Source organism: Podarcis erhardii (genome assembly GCF_964252035.2).
Source record: "Podarcis erhardii genome assembly, chromosome: 5".
Classification (NCBI taxonomy): Eukaryota; Metazoa; Chordata; class Lepidosauria; order Squamata; family Lacertidae; genus Podarcis; species Podarcis erhardii.
Window position 1 is genome coordinate 13,897,117 of NC_138509.1, and position 22,551 is coordinate 13,919,667.

General features: G+C 44.7%; 1 protein-coding gene and 1 long non-coding RNA gene across 11 annotated transcripts in view; one reads left to right on the forward strand and one right to left on the reverse strand.

Moving 5' to 3' along the window:
* Window positions 1-18,832, forward strand: part of PAX2 (paired box 2) — a 138,208-nt gene extending 119,376 nt beyond the window's left edge. For 5 of the 10 annotated variants that reach the window (XM_081864353.1, XM_081864357.1, XM_081864351.1 and 2 more), the window contains 3 exons: window positions 6,869-6,970; window positions 13,349-13,435; window positions 18,618-18,832. In XM_081864353.1, coding sequence (XP_081720479.1) covers window positions 6,869-6,970; window positions 13,349-13,435; window positions 18,618-18,808 — 380 coding nt within the window. In that variant the 3' untranslated portion in view covers window positions 18,809-18,832. Of the gene's footprint in view, window positions 1-6,868; window positions 6,971-13,348; window positions 13,436-17,896 lie in introns of all 10 variants that reach the window. The other 5 variants (XM_081864359.1, XM_081864355.1, XM_081864354.1 and 2 more) reach the window with 3 other exon arrangements.
* LOC309343162 lies at window positions 18,671-21,964 on the reverse strand. The gene is made up of 3 exons (XR_014157138.1): window positions 20,822-21,964; window positions 19,577-20,785; window positions 18,671-18,796 (listed from the first exon to the last, which is right to left on the reverse strand). It is a non-coding gene; the product is annotated as an uncharacterized lncRNA (long non-coding RNA).
* Between the last annotated feature and the right edge of the window lie 587 nt (window positions 21,965-22,551).

Sequence of the window (22,551 nt, forward strand, 5' to 3'; positions counted from 1 at the left end):
AAAGCAGAGGATGTCGATTCTTGCCAAAGAACCCCCTAAGCTGGAGTAGAAGTGTTTCTCTTCCTCCCCCCACTCCACTGCCCTGGAACAGTCTCAGGCCCACTCGGGAACACTCCTGGCTGATCCATCTGGTTCTACGAGGGAGAAAAGTTCATTTCAGACCCAGCTTGATGTTCCCAGGTGGCAGTTTAACACTAACATCTCAATCTGTATGCGACTTTTCAATCAGGCACAGAGTAACAAAAAAAAGCAAGAACCATTAACATTCGGAGTTGCGTGCCAGCAGTAATGAGAGGAAATGCAAAGCCTGGAAATTAAGAACGCACGCTCAGAGGTGTGGGGAAGGACAGGGAGGGGAAGGATGGAGGAGGGATACTGCTACATTTAGGCCAGGATCCAACGTTTGGATTAATGGTGCCATTACCCAAGAAAAGACTGCAGATAATGCTCATTCTTAAAAATGTCTTTGCTGGCAATTAAGTGGCTGCAGTTATTGATTATTATTGATTTTATGTCCCCCCAATTTGCATAATCTGTTAAAGATGAATGATTCATGGTGTGTTTATGATAGGGATGGGCAAAGTTTTCTGGGGGGCGAATGACAAGGCGAGAGACAGTGTGTGATATCCAGACTTACCAAGGCCAAGAGCTTAAAAAAATTTTTTTTGAAGTGGAACCATTCAAGGTTTCCTGAAGAGGTGGGCATTAGGTAAGATTCTGCCAGCCTGCTGGCAGCTCAGTAAACAAGCATGGCTCAACTTCTTTCTCTTCCCTACTACGTGATCCACCATATGTTGAATTCCTTGTGCACGTAAGAAAAATGTGTGCATTCCTAATGTGGATTTGAGAGATCCACCAGTCTGCTGGGTTTTGTGCTTGAGTACAGCACAGAAATACAGGCTAGTGTGCACATGGAAAGGCTTTATTGGCTGAGGGAGCCGGTGTACAGCTTCCGGGTCATGTGGCCAGCATAACTAAGCCACTTCTGGCGAACCAGAGCAGTGCACGGAAACACCGTTTACCTTCCCGCTGGAGCGGTACCTATTTATCTACTTGCACTTTGATGTGCATTCGAACTGCTGTACGCCAGCTTCCTCGGCCAATAAAGTGAGATGAGCACCGCAACCCCAGAGTCGGCCACGACTGGACCTAATGGTCAGGGGTCCCTTTACCTTTACCTAGCCAGAATTGTACACAGCATTCCAAGTGTGGTGTGACACCGTGATGGTACTGGCAGAAATCTCAATGGCTAAAGTACTAGGAAATGGGAGCAGATTTCTGTCTTACTCCTCCCCCATCTTCTTAACGTTTAAATCCCTGTGGGCAAGAAGACTAGAAATTTCTGAGAAACCAAGATTTCCCTGGGATGACCGGTTGATATTCCAGCAGAAATTTGGCATGTTAATGGTCCACCTGGCATTTTCAGTGGTTGAGTGCCAAGAAAGGGCAAATCCTCCAACATTTGCCTGATCAATCAGGAATGTGCTGATTACAAGAGCCAGCAATATTCTCCTCTCCCCCCTCCCTCAGTTTGTTATTGCTCCCTACTCCTCTTCCAGGTTCCTTCACTCTTTAATCCTTTGAGAGGTGTGAAATATCTTCCCTTCCAAACCTTGATAAATACTAGAAGGGGGAAAAGGATGGGATGGGTTGATCTTTTCCTGAAAACCTGACAAGGAAGATCAGTCTTGAATAGCTTCAAAATGCTAGGACAAATAGCTTTTGGTCTCTTAACCCTCCGCAGCTTTGCAAAATAAGACTTGGTCCTGCTCTTTCCCATTGCTGGGGCTTTAGCCAGCCTTTCAGACTGAAATCCTCTCGCTGGTGGCTGGGCAGATGGGAAATCCAGGGTCTCTGGACTCGATTGGCCTAATGCTACAGCAGTTTAAGCAGTCTGTTTTACCAGAGATTATAGTTTCACTTACACAGAGCACCTGAAAAATGCTGTGGTTTAGAAGGGATTAGAGCGCGGGGGGGCGGGGGATTCAATGCTTTTTAAAAAAAGAAATAAAGCAAGGAAGGAAGGAAGGAGCTGTGGAAAGTGGTGTGCCCGAGGGCTGTGCAAACAAGGTTAGCCTTTGTACGCAGCACAAGGCATTTCTCTTTCACACTCATGTTGCTGCCATTTCCCAGTGGTCCACCTCCCCCCTCCCCAAAGTCATCTTTCAGCCAGCATGGTATGGCCCAAATGCAGCCCTGTCTAAAACTGAGCAAAGGTGCATCGGGGAGCCCAAACCTAAGCATGTGTTTTTGGAAGTTCAACGCAAGTTGCTTCCTGCTCTGGATTGCTCCTTACTCTTTTCCACCTGAACTCAAACCTCTGCCCAGTGCAACTGGCTGAATCCCAGTGGACTGGGGTGTCATACCCTCCAACATTTCTCTGATAAAAATGTTGTTGTTGTTTAGTCGTGTCCGACTCTTCGTGACCCCATGGACCAGAGCACGCCAGGTACTCCTGTCTTCCACTGCCTTCCGCAGTTTGGTCAAACTCATGCTGGTAGCGTCGAGAACACTGTCCAACCATCTCGTCCTCTGTCGTCCCCTTCTCCTTGTGCCCTCCATCTTTCCCAACATCAGGGTCTTTTCCAGGGAGTCTTCTCTTCTCAGGAGGTGGCCAAAGTATTGGAGCCTCAGCTTCAGGATTTGTCCTTCCAGTGAACACTCAGGGCTGATTTTCTTAAGAATGGAGAGGTTTGATCTTCTTGCAGTCCACAGGACTCTCAAGAGTCTCCTCCAGCACCATAATTCAAAAGCATCAATTCTTCGGCGATCAGCCTTCTTTATGGTCCAGCTCTCACTTCCATACATCACTACTGGGAAAACCATAGGTTTAACTATACGGACCTTTGTTGGCAAGGTGATGCCTCTGCTTTTTAAGATGCTGTCTAGGTTAAAAATAGGGATGTCCTATTCCTCCATCATCATCATCATCATCATCATCATCATCATCATCATCATCTTATTATTTACACCCCGCCCATCTGACTGGGTTGCCCCAGCCACTCTGGGCAGCTCCCAGCATATATAAAAACATAATAAAACATTAAACACCAGAAAAGTTCTCTCTATACATTGCTGCCTTCAGAGATCTTCTAAAAGATGTATGGTTACTTATCTCCTTGTTTCGGGGGTCACATAACTCCATGCCCTCCAACATTTATCCAATGAAAATAGGGACATCCTAAGGAAAAGTGGGACATTCTGGGATCAAATCAGAAACTCGGGTGGCTTCTGTAAATTCTGGACTGTGCTTGGAAAATAGGGACATTTGGAGGGTCTGGGGAGTGTTGCTAGAGACATCCCTTCAGTTTTTGTTTGTTTAATAAAGCAAGGCACAAACTGGACACTGAAGTGAACAAGATAACAAAAGTGTTTGGAAAGCATGCAACAAAGAAAGGCTGAAGACTGTGTGCTAAAAGATTAGGGTGGAAATAATGGTTTTCAAAAAAAAAAAAAAGAAAAACCACCCCCACCAAGGGTCCCTTTTGCTAAGAAAAAGAGCAGATGTTTATCAGAGCTTTTGAAAGGCCCTCTGTACCCTATGATTAAGTCACACTAGTTTTAACTCAGTTCTTTGTTTTGTGTCCTTTTAGCATCTCTTTAGCCTTATCTTTGAGATGATCTTTTTAAATGAAGGCTGTGATTTGTGGGTTCTCTTATCCTTGAAGATGTACCACTGAAAGAAAGTCGTGCCAAAGCTTTGGTTGGAGGAAAGAGCTGGTCTTTACTGAATGTTTCCCATGAAACATTTAGGCGGTCTATTACTATTTATTTCACCCAGAATCCCTGCAGTTGGGTTGGCTTCCTCCTGCCCAGAGTAGACACAACATGTGTCTAGTGGTATTGCAGTAAATCCAGCAAGGAGAAGGAGCAGTAATAATTCTGGACTTAATTCTGCTCCTGATGGGACAATTCCTTCTGGAAATAAACAAAAGCTTGCCTGCAGCTGTTTCTGAAGATGGGCCTTATATGCAAGTGAGAAAAACAAATGAATGGATAAAACAAAATAAAAAAATTCTTTCCAGTAGCACCTTAAAGACCAACTAAGTTAGTTCTAGGTATGAGCTTTCGTGTGCATGCACACTTCTTCAGATAATATCTTCGTATCTGAAGAAGTGTGCATGCACACGAAAACTCATACCTAGAACTAACTTAGTTGGTCTTTAAGGTGCTACTGGAAAGAATTTTTTTATTTTGTTTTGACTATGGCAGACCAACACGGCTACCTATCTGTAAATGAATGGATAGTTCATCTTCAGGAGAAAAGTCTCACCCAACGTATTTTAAACTTATTTTCCATACCAGAGCAATCTTGGCAAGTTTCCTCAAGCCTCAACTTTGGCTTCAATCTGCTTTTGCTCAAAACCATCTCTTAAATAACTTGTTTCTTCTTTCATTGGTTTAGCCTACAAAGCAGGAACTTTGCCACTTCAGAATTTGTTGCTAGAGACATCTTTCTTGGCTGGGCTTCAGATTTTTTTCAGACACATGGTGCAAATCACTTTATGTGTACTGTATTAAAAACAAAACCAGCGAGTCCTGTGACTCCACTAATATGCTTAGTTACACCTGAATGCTCTAGCTGACCCATCATATAATTGTGGTACTCAGTAGTTGAAAGTGTGGGCTTCTACCCTATCACTCCATGACTGTGGATGGACATTCTAATCCATATTAGCAATTCTGAATGTAGCTGAACAGAGTACCAAACTGTGATCTTCTGTATCTGTGAACATGTCCTCGTCTTTCTTCCTGACCTACGCAAGTTAGTCTTTATAATAAGGCATCCTCCATGCACCTTCATAGGGTTTTGTTTCCGCTTTTTTAATGGAAATAATTTCTTCCATAGCTTCAGGTGGATGCATGTATCCACAAAAGAACTGGGAACAATAAGAACTTACAACCCAAAAAGTTGTCACTTGCAACTGTCAACTCTGTGCCTGTATCATTATTCTGCTTATGTATTTTTGTTTCTACATATTCCCAAGGAAGCTACTGCAACAATCCTGTGATCATTACATTTCTTCTCTGTATCTCTGAATGAACAAACTGAGCAAAAAAAAACCAAAACCCTCTGTCCTAGCAGCTATAGGGAATCAGTGGTTTTCATTTGCTTAAAACTCATTTCCCCTTCAATAGATGGTCTTAGCATCTTATGAGCTGATTTTAAATCACAGAAATGCAAACTGTAGATGAGAAATTGAATGTCTCATGCTGGGCAGCTTCTACATGCCTGGACCAAATGTAGAAATGCCCTAAAACTGAGCAGAAGAACTGCAGCAACCATGTTTCCTGAAAGAACCAACGATTTGGGTGAAGTTCTCCTTGTTACAGTGCAACCAACTAAAGAGAGGCAAACATTACAAGCTTTAGAATTCTTCTCTCCCTTGGATTAAAATCTGAGCCGGAGAAGAATTGGTGGATCAGACCTCTCCTGTTTAATGTAATGGAGCTATGTCGGGGTGAGGGGTGAGCACATCTCCTGCAAAACACTCCTGGGAGTGGGAGGCTCTCCAGCACATCCACTTTTTGAGCTCAGTTAGTTTGGAGGTGAGGGGGAAATAAGCTCCCACCAGTCCGGCAATTTCTCAAGCTGCTTTTAGTTTGGAAAGGGGCAGATAAAAAGGCTTCAGTCCTCAGAGAGTCTTATTCCTGATAGTTTCCAAATTAATCTTTTGAAAGCTCACCCATCTCTGTCAAGAACACTTGCTGTTATAGTTGTTTGTTACGTATTTCATTATTAGCGTTTGTGTTGTTATGGGTGCAATCGTACAAAAGCAAACCTGCAAATAAAGGAAGCTGGATTACATGGGGCTAAATTCCCAGGATTGGGCTGCTTATCGTAGAATCATACAACTGTAGAATGGGAAGGGAACACAACGGTCATCTAGTCCAACCCGCTGTAATGCAGGAATCTTCTGCCCAACATGGGGCTCAAACCTATGACCCTGAGATTAAGAGTCTCATGCTCCACCAACTGAGCTAACCTATATAATTAAAGACTTGTTAGCTTCGCAAAGTATATTACAATCCATACCCATTAATCCTTGCGCAAAGCTGTGGAACTGAGACTTAGGTTGCAATAGTAGGTGTGTTTACCTGGCACAAAATCACTTTGAATTCAGTGCAACTTCCTTGCATAGGATAGGGCTGCATGGTTGCCCAATTCTGCTCCTGCCCTTATTGAACTGAATCTGATTTACTTCTGGGTTAGCATGCATACATACCCATGCATACAAGGGATGCGGGTGGCGCTGTGGGTTAAACCACAGAGCCTAGGACTTGCTGATCAGAAGGTTGGCGGTTCTAATCCCCGTGACGGGGTGAGCTCCCGTTGCTTGGTCCCTGCTCCTGCCAACCTAGCAGTTCGAAAGCACGTCAAAGTGCAAGTAGATAAATAGGTACCACTCCAGCGGGAAGGTAAACAGCGTTACCGTGTGCTGCTCTGGTTTGTCAGAAGCAGCTAAGTCATGACCCAGAAACTGTACGCCGGCTCCCTCGGCCAATAAGCGAGATGAGCGCTGCAACCCCAGAGTCGGCCACGACTGGACCTGATGGTCAGGGGTCCCTTTACCTTTACCTTTACCTAGCATGCATACAATTCTAGCTGCATCACTGAATAAAGCGCATAGGGTTTTGTTTGTTTGTTTTGAACACAACAGGCACCGTTGTAACTTCTGTTAAGGAAGGTACAGATGCCTTTGTAGAGGTAAGAATGTTTATCTGCCAAACAACCTGCTACACCCAAATGCCACCTAGTGAGCTCGCAGCTGAGGTGCACTCTGTGAACTAGCAGCTTCCTTCCTTAAAGTTCACACCCTGAGCTACTGTACTGAAATCGGCTCTCCCTGCTTTTTCTCCTTGCTAGGTCGTGACATGGCAAGCACAACCTTGCCTGGCTACCCACCCCATGTTCCACCAACCGGACAGGGCAGCTACCCAACCTCAACTCTTGCAGGAATGGTGCCTGGTAAGTTCTTCTTGCTTTGACACATTTGCAACTGTTTCAGTTAGATAGAAGAACAGTCTATTGCTTTTATTTTCAAATTTGTCATATTTGGGCAAGGTGCTTGAGGGTTTGTTCGTCAACCAGCTCAGAGTTTTCTTGGATGATACTGAAAACAGTTGGGAAATTTCGATTGGTAGAAAATGTGGCAGCTGCTGCAAATGTTCTGAGTGGAGCCAGTAAGTCAAATCATTATTTCTCCAACCTTTTCAGGCTTGATTCTTCTTTTTTGGCCTCTAAATGACCTGAGACCAGAATATCTCAGGAACCGTATCCTGCGCCGAATGAGTTTGCTACACTAAGACACTCCTCTCTCTGCCCTTGGATGTATAACAGATGGGCACAAGAGTTTGGGACTTTTCAGTGATGGTACCCAAAATTTAGAGCAGCCTTCCAAGAGAGGTCTGCTTGGCCCTATCAATTATATTCTGGTGGGCAGTCAAGTTAGATCTGTCTCTTAGTGGTTTTGACTTTTGTTTTCAGGAGTGGCAGTCCTTGAAGTATTGGGGTCCTGGGTTGCATCAGCCTTATAGGTCAAACCCAGCACTTGAATTGGGCCAGGAACTAATTAGTAGCCACTGTAGTCAGGCCAGCATTGGTTTCATGGGCTCAGACAGTCTAGACCCAGTCAGCAACCTGGCCATTGCATTCTGCACCAACAGTAATTCTGTATGAGAACTACTTTTTATCTAATCACCTGATGGGTCTCAGCGTGAGCCTAAGGCATACAGAGAGCTTGCACATTTTATCGCAAATAATCAACATACCTTGCATCTCCTTTCAGTGAATCAGAGTTCATGAACTAATTTTTTTAAAAGGCCAGCTCCCCTTTTTGCATTCGGAGGGAACAAAACTGCAAACACGGAAAGGATTAATATGTGTGCCAGTTAGATGTATAGCTATGTGCACACACTTCCAAACACTATTGCATTGCTGGCCAAGCTAGATTGCTACTAATAGCTCAGAATAGTTGGCTGATGGGAGCTAATGATTGGTAGGGAAATGGCAATCTCAGTGTACTTGAATAGGATAATGGCCTCCTCCCCACCCTGCAAACTAAAGGGAGGAGACTGGGGTAAGAATACATCTGATGACTAAGTGTTGGCTGAAGGAACTTTGAAGATTCAGGGCTTTCTCTGGGGATCTGGTATTGGGTAGTAGATCTGCTGCTCATCGGAGTGCTTGCTGCTGTTTCCCTCCACTGTTTTTTGCCTGTGTGTGTGTGTGTGTGTGTGTGAGTGAGCTCTCTCACACAAAGGAAACCACACCTGTAGAGTGATAGAGTGATGCCCTGGAACATCCCACTGTTTAGGGAAGTGGGGAACACACAACAAAACACAGACGCATCCTGGCATTATTGCTGGCAGGAGAGCATCTTGTGGGAATGTACATGGATCAAAACTGAAACAGCTTGGAAATACTGTGGAGTTGCCAGTCCTGAATATGAAACCTACGTATTTTGCATTAAGCATTCATGTTGGCTTGAACTAAGTGAGGATTTAAATCATGGGAAAGCAGCAAACCAACAACAGGTTGGATGGCAACTTGTCTAGATACTGATTATTATTACTGAAAGAGATTCTTAAGGTACATGTGAAGAAGAGAAGTCTTTTAAATAATAATAATTTATTATTTATACCCCACCCATCTGGCTGGGTTTCCCCAACCACTCTGAGTGGCTTCCAACAGATTTTAAAAACACGAGAAAACATCAAACATTAAAAACTTCCCTAAAGAGGGTTGCCTTCAGATGTCCTCTAAAAGTCAGATAGTTGTTCATTTCCTTGACATCTGATGGGAGGGCAGGCACCACTACTGAGAAGGCCCTCTGCCATGTTCCCAGCAATCTCATTTCTCGCAGGGAGGGAACCATCAGAAGGCCCTTGGTGCTGGACCTCAGCTGAATGGTGGGGGTGGAGATGCTTCTTCAGGTATACAGGACCGAGGTCATTTAGGGCTTTAAAAGTCAGCACCAACATTTTGAATTGTGCTCGGAAACATACTGGAAGCCAGTGTTATATTGTCTCGGCGGCCACTCTCAGTCACCAGTCTATCTACTGCATTCTGGATTAATTGTAGTTTCCGGGTCACCTTCAAAGGTAGCCCCACATAGAGTGCATTGCAGTAGTCCAAGCGGGAGATAACTAGAGCATGAACCACTCTGGCGAAACAGTAGGGGTATTAAATTTTGAGGAGATACTTGGGGAAAGTCCTTCCTTCTGAATGATTGGCACCTGGATGGTACTCCCCCGTCTCCAGGAGATAAATTTCTATTTCTGACATTTACCCTCAGTTGCTATCACTGTCCTAGAGATATTATGTGAGCCTGTTTCTGGAGCTGGGAGAAGCCTGGTTCCCCAGTTCCCCTGAGAAACGGGGACACCACCGGTGAACCACATTGACCAGCAAAGTCCTATGAGGCTAGTGGAAGGTATATCCCCTGGTGCTTGAAAAAGGAGTAGGAAGATGCTTTAGACTGAGTCTCAGACTCATAGTATTGTAGGAAGGGACCCTGAGGATCATCTGATCAGACCATTGAACCATCTAGCTCAAAATTTTTTACACTGGCAGCAGGTCTCCTGGATTTCAGAGACGCCTCTCTCCCCTGCCTAGCTGGAGATGCTGAGTTTTTAAGCAGGGAACTTCTGCATGCAAAACAGATGATGCTCTGCCACTTGTAATAATAATAATAATAATAATAATAATAATAATAATAATAATAATAATAATTTTATTTATATCCCGCCCTCCCCAGCCGAAACCGGGCTCAGGGCAGCTAACAACAATAAAATAATACAACATTCTAAAATCATTTCATTATAAAAGTAATTCAAATCAAATTGATGGCAACCATTGGGCTAGAGTTCTGTGAAGATTGCCAAAGGACGGAGTCAGGTTGTGCCCTGGCCAAAGGCCTGGTGGAACAGCTCTGTCTTGCAGGCCCTGTGGAAAGATGTCAAGTCCCGCAGGGCCCTAGTCTCTTGTGACAGAGCATTACACCAGATCGGAGCCACAACCAAAAAAGCCCTGGCTCTAGTTGAGGCCAGCCTAACCTCTCTGTGGCCTGGGACCTTCAAGATGTTTCTGTTTGAAGACTGTAAGTTCCTCTGTGGGACATACCAGGAGAGGCGGTCCCGTAGGTACGAGGGTCCTAGGCCATATAGGGCTTTACAGGTTAAAACCAGCACCTTAAACCTGATCCTGTACTCCACTGGGAGCCACTGCAGCTGGTGTAGCACCAGGTGAATGTGATCTCGCAGCAAGGACCCTGTAAGGAGTCTCGCCGTGGCATTCTGCACCCGCTGGAGTTTCTGGGTCAGTCTCAAGGGCAGCCCCACATAGAACAAGTTACAATAATCCAGTCTGGAGGTGACCATCGCGGATCACAGTGGCTAGGTCAGGGCGAGAGAGAGGTAAGGAGCCAACTGCTTAGCTTGGCGGAGATGGGAAAATGCCGCCTTTGTTATAGCTGCAATCTGCGCCTCCATGGAAAGGGAGGTGTCGAAGATTAAACCCAAACTCTTAACGGACGGTGCTGGCACTAATTGCACCCCTGCAAGAGATGGGAGTTGCCCCTCCAATCCCATATCGTCCTGTCCCAGCCAAAGGACCTCTGTCTTCAAAGGATTTAACTTCCACCAGCTCTCACGTAACCATCCAGCCACAGCTTCCAAACATCTGATTTGTGTGTCTGGGGCCGAGTCAGGATGGCCATCCCTCAACAGATAGAGTTGGGTGTCATCAGCATACTGAATTACAGCACTTCCTGGCGATTTGGGGTGGTGGTTCCTCAGGACAGGCCTGTAATGTCCAGGGACCCTTTTCCTCTGTGGGGACCCTTTGTTATTCCTCCAAAGCCTGGCCTCCGCTTGCCTTCTGACTCCTTGGCAACGTTTACAGAACATCCTAGGCTTTGGCAGAAAAGCTTTGGGACCAGCCAAGAGAGAGCAGGTCACAGCCAGGGTCTGCTGTAAAGGGAGCAGTTAAACAGAATCCAGTGCTGATGAGGAAATTACATGTGTTTCATTAGTGATCGGGGAAGGAGATAGCTCAGTTCCTCTTGGTCACAGTTGAGCTCAAAAGCTCATTATCCTGCAGCACGTTTCCTTTCACTCCTCGTCAATAAACACCTTTCACACTCGCTGCTTCTCCCTCCCTGGATCCCCTTGACTGCTCTGGAGAGAGAGAAAGAGAGAGAGAGAGGCTCTTTCTCCTCTACTTAACCTGCACTTCAGATTCACTGTAAACAGTTTAGGGTGACAATACAGATGGGAGAAGGGGGAGCAGCTGAGACTTCTTTTTACAGACACAGATAGGGCTTTGTGAAGAAACTCCTCTCTGACTTGGACAAGTCCCTGCACATGCTTTCCTTACAGGAATGGGGGAAGAAATTCTGCACAATTTCCATTCTTTTGCAAAGCCACCCAATTTGCGCTCCCTGAAACGATGCGTAAGCCGAAACACAAAATTTGCACATTTGAAATTTGCACTTCTACGAATTTTGTGATGCAATTATCCAACAGGAAAAAAATGCATCTTATAGAGCGAAAAATACGACACACCAGACCACAAGTTTTTGGAGGAGGAAAACAAGAAAAAAAAAATATTCAGAAGCCAGAACAGCAAGAGGAATCGCTGCACAGTGAAATCAGCAATCCCTCTTTCTGTTCTGGCTTCTGTGATAGCTGCGCAGCCTGCATTCGCTCCATAAGACACACAAACACATTTCCCCTTACTTTTTAGGCAGGAAAAAGTCTTATAGAGCAAAAAATAAGTTATATTAGAATCAAAGAAATGTAGACTTGGACGGGACCCTGAGCGTCATGTAACCAACCCCCTAGAGGAAAGTGGGCCAAAAAAAAATGCACGTATTAGTGAAAACAATATACAAAATGCATAACTTTAGGGGGAACTGTTTGCATAAATGTGTCTACAAGGAGAAATGTGCAATGTGAGATGCTGGTTTTGAAACAACAACGACACTCCACAAACTAATTCAGAAATGTGGTGAACAGTACTTAAGACTGGGAAAATGAGAGAAATCAAAACTAATGAATTCATCCATCCCTAGGTGAGATTGAGCTTTCCTAGAAAATACAACATACCATATTTTTTGCTCTATAAGACTCACTTTTGCCCTACTAAAAAGTAAGGGGAAATGTGTGTGCACCTTATGGAGCGAAAGCAGGCTGCGCAGCTATCCCAGAAGCCAGAACAGCAAGAGGGATTGCTGCTTTCACTGCGCAGCGATCCCTCTTGCTGTTCTGGCTTCTGAGATTCAGAATATTTTTTTTCTTGTTTTCCTCCTCCAAAAACTAGGCGTGTCTTGTGGTCTGGTGCGTCTTATAGAGCGAAAAATACAGTATTTTATATATTAAGAACACCTTGAGGTTGTACCTAACACTGTATGAGCAGCATTCCACTCACACAGAAGGACTGCCCCTTCTTCTTCTTCTCTTTCCACACATCCCCAAAATCTGCTCCAGAGGGTTCTCCCAACTGCTTGGAGCAGATTTTGAGGGTGTGCTGGTGGCCGCAGGGGGAGAGGAAAGCAGGGAGTCGTCCCCTTGGGCAAGTGGAAGGGCATCTTTGCACCCACCCCTTTGAAACCACCCCTTCCCGCCAGCTCACAATTTGCGTCCGTAGGTTAGGCAGACCAAATCCTCCGAAACAGCACGTCAGAAATAGAAGACGTTTAATGCCTGCATTGCGTTAGTCCACACAGGCAAAGCTGAAATCATGGTACGAAATCCCAGTACGTTTCCGAGCACAATTCCAAGTGTCGGTGCTGACCTTTAAAGCCCTAAACGGCCTCGGTCCAGTATACCTGAAAGAGCGTCTCCACCTCCATCGTTCTATCGGACACTGAGGTCCAGCACCAAGGGCCTTCTGGCAGTTCCCTCGCTGCGAGAAGCCAAGTTACAGGGAACCAGGCAGAGGGCCTTCTCGGTAGTGGCACCCTCCCTGTGGAACGCCCTCCCACCAGATGTCAAAGAGAACAACAACTACCAGATTTTTAGAAGACATCTGAAGGCAGCCCTGTTTAGGGAAGCTTTTAGTGTTTGATGTATTGCAGTATTTTAATATTTTTTTGGAAGCCGACCAAAGTGGCTGGGGAAGCCCAGCCAGATGGGCGGGGTATAAATAATAAATTATTATTATTATTATGAAAGTGGGGAGATAGAGAAAGCACAAGGAAACATGGGTAACAAGGAGAAAACTCACAAGTGTGGCTTCACGCTCCCCCTCTCCCCTTTTAGGCATTGTCACAATTTTGCTCCCTCACCTTCAGTGTGCAACATACTTAATGAATGACTCACCCCCTCCTTTGCTCTTTTCTAGGGAGTGAATTCTCAGGAAATCCTTACAGCCACCCTCAGTACACAACCTACAACGAGGCCTGGAGGTTCAGCAACCCTGCGTTACTAAGTGAGTATCTCTCTTGCATCCCCTTCCATCTCTTGCTCTCTCCTTCTGTTTGTCTCCTTGTTTTCTTTTCCTTATTTGTTTCTATTTCACCAGGGGGTGGGACGGAGGGTACATTCCCACCTTCAAATGACTTCATGATTTAGCCATCAGCTCAGTTCATTGTTCCTGGCAGTTAATAATTTGAGGATGACCTGATCATTTATACAAATGAGGTACCTTTAGTTATTTCCCCCACTCCACACCCCTGCCCACGTCTCTGTTTTGCAAGGCTATTTATTTATTTGAACAAGGTATACATTGCTTAACACCAGAGTTTCTAAGCAGCGAACAGTAAGGTTATAAAGAACACACCGTTGGCAAAATCAATTAACAGAAAACCCTATAAGACAATGGGCAGTGTTTGATAGTCTGGAAAAGAAATGGGACACAATGGCTTAAAAAGCTTTAATAACTTAGTAATAAGGTAAAGGTAAAGGGACCCCTGACCATTAGGTCCAGTCGTGGCCAACTCTGGGGTTGCGGTGCTCACCTCGCTTTACTGGCCAAGGGAGCCAGCATACAGCTTCCGGGTCATGTGGCCAGCATGACTAAGCCGCTTCTGGCGAACCAGAGCAGCCCACGGAAATGTTGTTTACCTTCCTGCCAGAGCGGTACCTATTTATCTACTTGCACTCTGACGTGCTCCTGAACTGCTAGGTTGGCAGGAGCAGGGACCGAGCAACAGGAGCTCACCCCATAGCGGGGATTTGAACCGCCAACCTTCTGATCGGCAAGCCCTAGGCTCTATGGACCACAGCGCCACCCGCATCCCTCAACTTAGTAATAGTCAAAGTTTATTCCAGGATCGTTAATATCTCACTATTACTAAGTTAGCAAAGCTTTTCAAAACCTGAAAATGGCAGGTAGTGGTGTTCAGACAGCCACCTACCTCAGTTTTTACAGGACCAAACTGGCTAGAAACAGATTGTAGTCCCGTAGAGTGTACTGATTCTGGAACTGTTTCTGGTAAACTGGTTCTGTAGGGTTTTGTAGCATTTCAGAAACCTGCAAAGCCTAACCAGAAAACAACAAAGATAACAACAGAAAAGAAATGTGTGCAGCACTCATGCAACTTTCAGTTTTCCTAACAGCTATGTCTCCAGCTTGCCCCCCCCCCCCATTTTATGAAAGGCATGTGAAAAAAGAGGCTATGGAAACTCCTGTTGCAAAAGTTGGCCAATTTGACGGGACAGGATGTGGCCTTCTGGACCACCATTATAACATACCATCCAATATTTCTCCAATGAAAATAGGGACGTCCTATTCAAACAGCAACAGCAGTAGTAGTACATCACCCATCTAACTGGGTTTCCCCAGCCACACTGGGCAGCTTCAAACATCTATAAAAACATAATAAAACATTAAACATTTAAAAACTTCCCTATATAGGGCTTCCTCCATATGTCCAAGGTTGTACACTTACTTATTTCCTTGGCTCGGGGGGTCGCATAACTCCATACCCTCCAACATGTCTCCAATGAAAATAGGGGCATCCTAAGGGAAAATGGGACATTCTGAGATCAAATCAGAAACTGGGACAACTCCTGTAAATCCGGGACTGTCCCTGGAAAATAGGGACACTTGGAGGGTCTGTTATAATAGAAGATAGGATAAGTAGCTCCAGACTCCAGCATCACTGCAATTTACTTAAGCAGGTCAGGGTGATGGCTGCATGGGCCAGTCTAGCCCTCCCACAGACTGCTACTGGAAGGCTCAGGTGTCAGACCAGATGAGGATTACCGTATTTTTTTGCTCTATAAGACTCACTTTTTCCCTCCTAAAAAGTAAGGGGAAATGTGTGTGCGTCTTATGGAGCGAATGCAGGCTGCGCAGCTATCCCAGAAGCCAGAACAGCAAGAGGGATCGCTGCTTTCACTGCGCAGCGATCCCTCTTGCTGTTCTGGCTTCTGAGATTCAGAATATTTTTTTTCTTGTTTTTCTCCTCCAAAAACTAGGTGTGTCTTGTGGTCTGGTGCATCTTATAGAGCGAAAAATACGGTAGTTAGCCCTAGACCCAAGATGACCTGCAACATTCCCTCTCAGTACATCATGCTCTCTGGGCACTTTAGAGAAGCATTCATGCACGGGCAAAATAAATATTATCGAGTCCCTCCTGTGTAAGCACAGAACCCCAGAGGGTTTTATCCCACCCACTTTCCCACGTGAGCTCCCCTGTGTACTCGCAGCGAATTCCAAAGTACCCCCATCTCTGCATGCCTGAGATGAGGGCCTCACAGCTATTTACAGAGCCATTTATCCTAATATGAAACAGATTTGAGACAAGAGTCTTTAATTCTCACGGGGCTCTTTTCATTAGCTTCCATCTCTTTTCTGCATCTGATTAGCCCCTTGATCATGTAAACGCATCAGAAATTGAAGTGCGTTAAAAGCAGTTGTTTACTGACTGTGTGAAGAAACTCACAGAGAAGGATATCTTCCACCTGCGAGGGTATTTCTCCAAAAAGCCACGGGGGTCTTACCTAGTTGATATGGCTGTTACTGAGCACCCTTTCCTTTCTCTGGTCCTACACGCACCACCCTAAGAATCTGATCAGTTCCTCTGCACACATCGTAAGAACATAAGAACAGTCCTGCTGCATCAGAGCAAAGGCATATCTAGTCCAGCTTCCTAATGGGCAACATAAGATAGCAACATAAGCAACAAACTAATGGGCAACATAAGAACGCCCTCCCACCAGATGTCAAAGAGAACAACAACTACCAGACTTTTAGAAGACATCTGAAGGAAGCCCTGTTTAGGGAAGCTTTTAATATCTGATGTATTACAGTATTTTAATATTTTTTTGGGAAGCCGCCCAGAGTAGCTGGGGAAGCCCAGCCAGATGGGCGGGGTATAAATAATAAATTATTATTATTATTATTATTATTATTATTATTATTATTATTATTAGGCCGAGGGACTAGAAACAATTCCATACTTTTGCTGGTTCAGGCCCTTCCTACACCTTCACCTCAAGTCCCCTAAAATTGACTGCTTAAGCAAAACGCTGTGCTCCACTTCTCAGTACTTGTAACACAAAACTGGCAGGTGCAGACATGTTCTATACCCAATTCTAGAGTTGGGTGGGACCCCAGGGGTCATCTAGTCCAACCCCCTGCAATGCAGGACATCTGCCCACACCCATCCCTGGGTGGGCTTGAACCTCCAGCCTAGCTAACAGCCAGACACACTGATCCATTGCACCACATGCTTCAGGTTTGTGCTCTTCTGGTTTTGTTGTTGCAAAAATCAGCCTTGCCCTTAGCAGCAGCCAACAGCCCTTTTGTAAAATATGTCACACTTTTTTACAAACTCCCCTTTTCCCATCAGTTTAATCGCTGTCTGCTTTGCAGCTTTGTTTTAAAGGCCCACCCCTTTTCCTCCCCTGATTTTCAGCACTCCTGAATATTTAGCAGGGCTGAATATTTAACACGATACAAAGAAGGCTATGTACCCATTTCTTTAATTTAAAAAACCAGATCAGTACTCCCTGGAGTGGACCAGGCAACCCAGGTATTTGGGAAGCTTGAAGCTCAGTAAGCTCACAAAGCAAGTAAAGTTTTCAGCACCATAACATTCCTTACAAAACATTCTGAATTGTAATTGTGGTGGAACAGCAGAGAGGTTTCCAATCTGACATTTGGTATCCATGAGGTGCTTTAGGGGAATTATTCCTATGAATGCAGGCATGAGGTAATTGCTACACGAGGAATCTAGGCAGGGGTGCCAACTTGAATAAATATTGTGGGGCCCAATATTTTGCCCCACCTAATCAATCACAAGACACATACCATTTGAATGGCAATGTCCATCAACTTGGACTGACCCCCTCAAATATGTTACTAGGAGGCCAAAGGGACCTTTGGCCTCTAGGAGTTGGCTCCTATGAATCTAGGTTATCCTCCTGAACATCATCTAACTGGAATCCAGAATGCAGCTGCTGCACCAGAACTCTTTCTGTGTGACTAGCACTAGGTACCATATTTTTTGCTCTATAAGACTCACTTTTTCCCTCCTAAAAAGTAAGGGGAAATGTGTGTGCATCTTATGGAGCGAATGCAGGCTGCGCAGCTATCCCAGAAGCCCGAACAGCAAGAGGGATTGCTGCTTTCACTGCGCAGCGATCCCTCTTGCTGTTCTGGCTTCTGAGATTCAGAATATATTTTTTCTTGTTTTCCTCCTCCAAAAACTAGGTGCGTCTTGTGGTCTGGTGCGTCTTATAGAGCGAAAAATATGGTAATTTAGCAAATGCAGGTTCCCTGTTCTTTATATTGGCCACTAATGAGTCCCCATCCTCGGGTTTCTGTCTCTAGTTCCTTTTAATATGCCTCTCTCTCTCTCTTTCTCTTCCTTTCTTTTCTTATTTTATTTTACTGTATGTCCTTTCAATCAGTCCATTCTTCTCCTGTGTTAACTTTCAGGTTCCCCTTATTATTATAGTGCCACATCCCGGGGCTCCGCACCTCCCACTGCTGCCGCTGCCTATGACCGCCACTAGTTACCATGGAAACCACATGAAACTGCAGGGTGACAGCCTAGGCCTCCATATTGTACCTGTCTGATGAACATTCTGCGCCACTCGGAAGGATGAAGAAAACTTTCTCCGTGTCCCTCGCCTGCCCCTTCTGCCCCCTCCGCCCTCTTTCAGACTGCAGAAACGTACTGGAATACCGCACATTTTTGAGAACTTCATGCCCCTTGTAACCCAACCAAGCTACTTCACTGGATTGATGGCAAAAGCAGGACTGCGGCCAGTGCTCCTGCTCCTGTCACTATTGCCACTGCAGTACTTCAGACCACCCCACACAAATTGTTCCTCGGCTCTCTAGCCTTCCATGCGAGGCTTCCCAAACCTCTTAAGCCTGAGGGGAATCTGAGCAATATATAGCCTGCACTGTCGTCTTTTGGGAGTGGTCTGGACAGAAGGTAACGAAGGAGAGAATGCTGCGTACCAACTCATTGTTCTCCCCCAAGAGATCGTCTGTGAAAAACATCTCCGCATGATAAGCGACGGTTCCCGGAAGCCAGAGGGGACCAACTCTGGCTCGGTCTAGCAAAGCGGGGAAAGACCTGTGTCATCCTCTCTGTGTGTCCGACAAGGGTTGTTTTGTGTGACCCGTTTCCCTCCCATTTCCTCCATAGGTTGGTTGAATAAGGCCTTGGTTTCCTTACCGTTCCATCCGAAGAACGACTGCGTCCGATGTCATAACCTTACAGGCTGGAGTTGGGATGGCAAGTCTCTCACACATATGCACACACACACCTACAGTCAAGTCAGACAGGAGTATGGAGCGATGTCAACCTGCTGGCAAAATCAAGAACTATATAAATAGATATATAAATATAACTGTTTTTAATGCTTTGTCCTGAAGGTCTGTAAAAAAAACAAAACAAAAAAGAAGGGGAGGGAAATGAACAAATCCCCCCCGTTTTCTAAAAATCAAAAAGTCCTGGCAAAAACAAGCTGAAATAGCTCCCCAGCCTGAACGGCAGACATGAAGAATAATTCTCCCTTTTCATTCCTAGGTTTCATTCTTTTCCTGTTACGCGCCGGAGTTGTTACATGCATGGCGGCGAGGAGTGCAAGTGTATTCTGTGGGGGAACTTGTTCACCTAATACACAACTCCAGCAAGATTTATGAAGGAAAAAGCTTAAATCCCCCAGCGACTGGTGTGCCACATTTCATTAATCACTGCTGAAGGGGTAGAAACATTTCGGGCATGTGACACTGGACAAAAACAATTCCAGACTAACTGGGAATGTTTTCTGGTTCTCTGTCCTTCCATTTCTGCTATACCAATATGGACTAGAGGTCTGGGGTAAGGGGGGGGGGTGTTTCTACTCTCCATGGAGCTGTAGTACTCTGAAATAGTGGCATACAGCAAAAAGCAGGTGTTTTATCCTTGAACCTCAAGCTTGTTTTAACTGAGTCTTACATCAGTCAGCACAGCAACTTCCCTGTTCCTGGGGGCTGTTCATTTCCTTGTTTCTGCATGCCTAAAAACTGAGCAGAATTTGGATTTCTAAGAAGTTCACTCTTTTTTAATTTTAAGGCTAATTTCCTGTCTTTGTGGACCCATAGATAAAAACACGCAGTTACCGTTCTTATAAAAGGTTGCTGCAACAGAGAGGTGGGATCCTGCATCACTCTCCATCCTCTTATCTTGGCATCCGCTTTAAGTTCCGTAAGCAGCGCTCGTCTCCTCTTGCGACCACACCATGAAATATCCTATGGTTAAAAAATCCCAAATTATGCAAACTCTCAAAATGCCAGGATCAAAAATAAACATGCAGATGGGAGCCATTTCATGCAGAAAGGCACAACTGCATTAACTGATGGTTTACAGACATTGTTTTTGCATGTGGAATTTGCAGCAGGGTTGGCTGTGAAGGGTGACATTTAAGCAGAAGATGGCAGAACAAAATTTGCTCACATTTTATATTTCATAAATCTGCTATGTGGTGAGCAGTTATCAACAGGGGAAAGGGAAAGCATTCATGGGGCGAAAACAACCTCCTCCTCCAGTTTACATCTCCAGAAGGCAGAGTGCGGACCAAATTTCAAACTAGTGTAAAGCAGAAGGTTTTTAGCCCTGTTTTCTTTTTCTAAATTGCCATATCCGAGGGGAAATAAGAGATCTCTGTATTTGGGGCAATACTTTTGCTTTATAAACACCTTTTATAGGGATCAACAAAGCATGTTGATCGCCAGGAACTCCAATGGCGCCTTTCCATTTTTCTCTGTAACCTGCTTGCCCCAGGTGAATTGACCAACTCTCTTTTAATTCACCTATATTTGTCTGAGACGATTCAAACAATTGTTTGCTTGTCGCAGACACTCACAAGAACAGGCTTTTATGTTCCAGGCCTACGGAAGTTACCTATATCCACATCTGTGCTATATACTGTATGCCATTAACACCCCCAAATTATAAGGTTGTAGCAGGAAATCATTCTGTAAATATACCTGCTTTTTTATCTCATCCAGTGCACACAAAGAAATATTGGGCAAACAGAAACTGTTTCAGTGCTTCCTCAAACCTCATCCCAAATTCAGCTTTATCCAGCTAGGGTCCCTACATCGCTCAACAATTTAAACACACACATACACACCAGTTACTCATGCCTGTATTTATGACACTGTTTGGGGAACGGCCCATGTACTATTGCCCATTTGACTAGTGTTAAATGTACCCCAGAATGTCTGGGAAGGAAAATAGCTAACTGGGTCAACTGAAAACTTGTTAGGTCCTTGAAGCCCCAACTTTGGCTATCCCAGAAAAGCGAGAGTATAAGAACAGTGACACATCTCACCTACTTAAAATTATCTGGTTCAGGAAAACACAAATAAAGGAAGATGCAAATGAGAATAGTCATGGTCTTTTACTTACACTGGTAGAAAAGAAGGGGAATGTGTGTCTGTCCATAACCACTGGCTTGATTTGGGGCCCGCTGACATAGATAATGTTACATTGATTTTGATTTGGCCTGGCATGATCATAAAGAGAGTAAGCAATTCTATTTGGAACATCCTATGCAAAGGACTACTAGGCTGAGTCTTAAGTCTTTCTACCTTGTCTTCTGAAGAGCCACCTGCAAATGTGTATTACATTTGCCAAAGAATTTCTTGTGTTGGCCCCTGCTGTTTTGAGTTACAGTTGGTGGGTTGCATTGTAAAGCAGTATTATAGTTAAGTTTAGTAACCGACAAGGGGGGGATTTACGTGATGATATTCTACGGAAGACAACCATCAATATTCATATAGATTCAACTGGACTGGACAATGCGGGAAATGCAAAAATTATTTAATATTTTGTTATTTGCGGGGGGAAATTTGCTGCTTTGTAGGAAGATGATGTTTGTAATGTGAAGGCAATTCCTCTTGTATATAAGCCCATTCTCCATCTTCATCATGCTAGTGATTGAAACAGGCTCACCTCATCGTGTAGATAAAAGAACGCACCGTCTGTACTGTTCGAATCGCATTGTGCTCACTGAAAACAAAGCTCTGTGTTCAATAAAGCACAGCACAAACTCGGACTCTGTGGGAACAAACAAGCCTGACAAGGCCTTTTCCCTGGCAACCTACAGCAGCCCCCCCCCCAAAAAGTGGTTGACTTTACCACTACTCTTTTTTTAATAAAATAAAAAAAACCTAAACAAAAAAATTGAAAAGGCAGGGAAAGAAAAACACACACAAAAAATCGAATGGGGGAAAATATTCTCTATGCAAAAGAAAAAAATATGAAAAAAATGTTAGCATCTTTTGCATTTCTGCCCATGTGTCCTGATTCCTCTACTTTTGCTGCCATGGTATATTTCTCCATTGCTCTCCCTATAGTTTTACTCCCTTTCCACAGAGGGCTGTCTGATGGCCAATGCAAATAGGTGAATTGAAGACTTTGGAGGGGTTTTTTTCCCCCCCTTGGGACCTTATTTGGGCATGCTGTGCCACCTTGTGCTTTCTGTTTCCCCAGCTGTACAATAGGAATAAAAAGAAAACACCCTAACCTGGCGGGGTGTTGTGATTCTTTGCTTGCTAGTATCGCCTGAGTATTTGGACACCTTTGGAGAGAAATCTCGGGGGATGTTTCGGATTGGCAACCAATATTACCCTCTGTTATCTCCCTCTCGTCCGTCTTGTCATGTTGTTCTTTCATTTAACTGGCCTCTTCAGCTGGACCTCCTCCCTAAATTCATCCCAGGTAGAAAAAGGAACAACCTTGACTGTATCTACTTTTCTGTGTTGGGGGAAAGGATCCCAGAAGCTCTTGCCACTGACATAGTCCACAGGGAATATGAACCGTAGCCTTCTTTACGTCAGTCAGGAATGGCTCAGCCGCAGAAAGGGGGAATCGGGAGGGCGGGGGGAGTTTATAGAATGGTAGGGATGGGAGGAGCAAGACATTTTCTGTTGCAACAGACACCTTGGGTGATCTGTAAGTGTTCTTTAAAAGAATAGTGTCTTTAGTGGTGATGAGCCCTCGTGGAGAGACAGGGCTGTTGCATGTTTTCTCGCCCATGGATAGTGACAATTAAAATACAGAGGAAAAGATTCTGAACTAATCACAGACC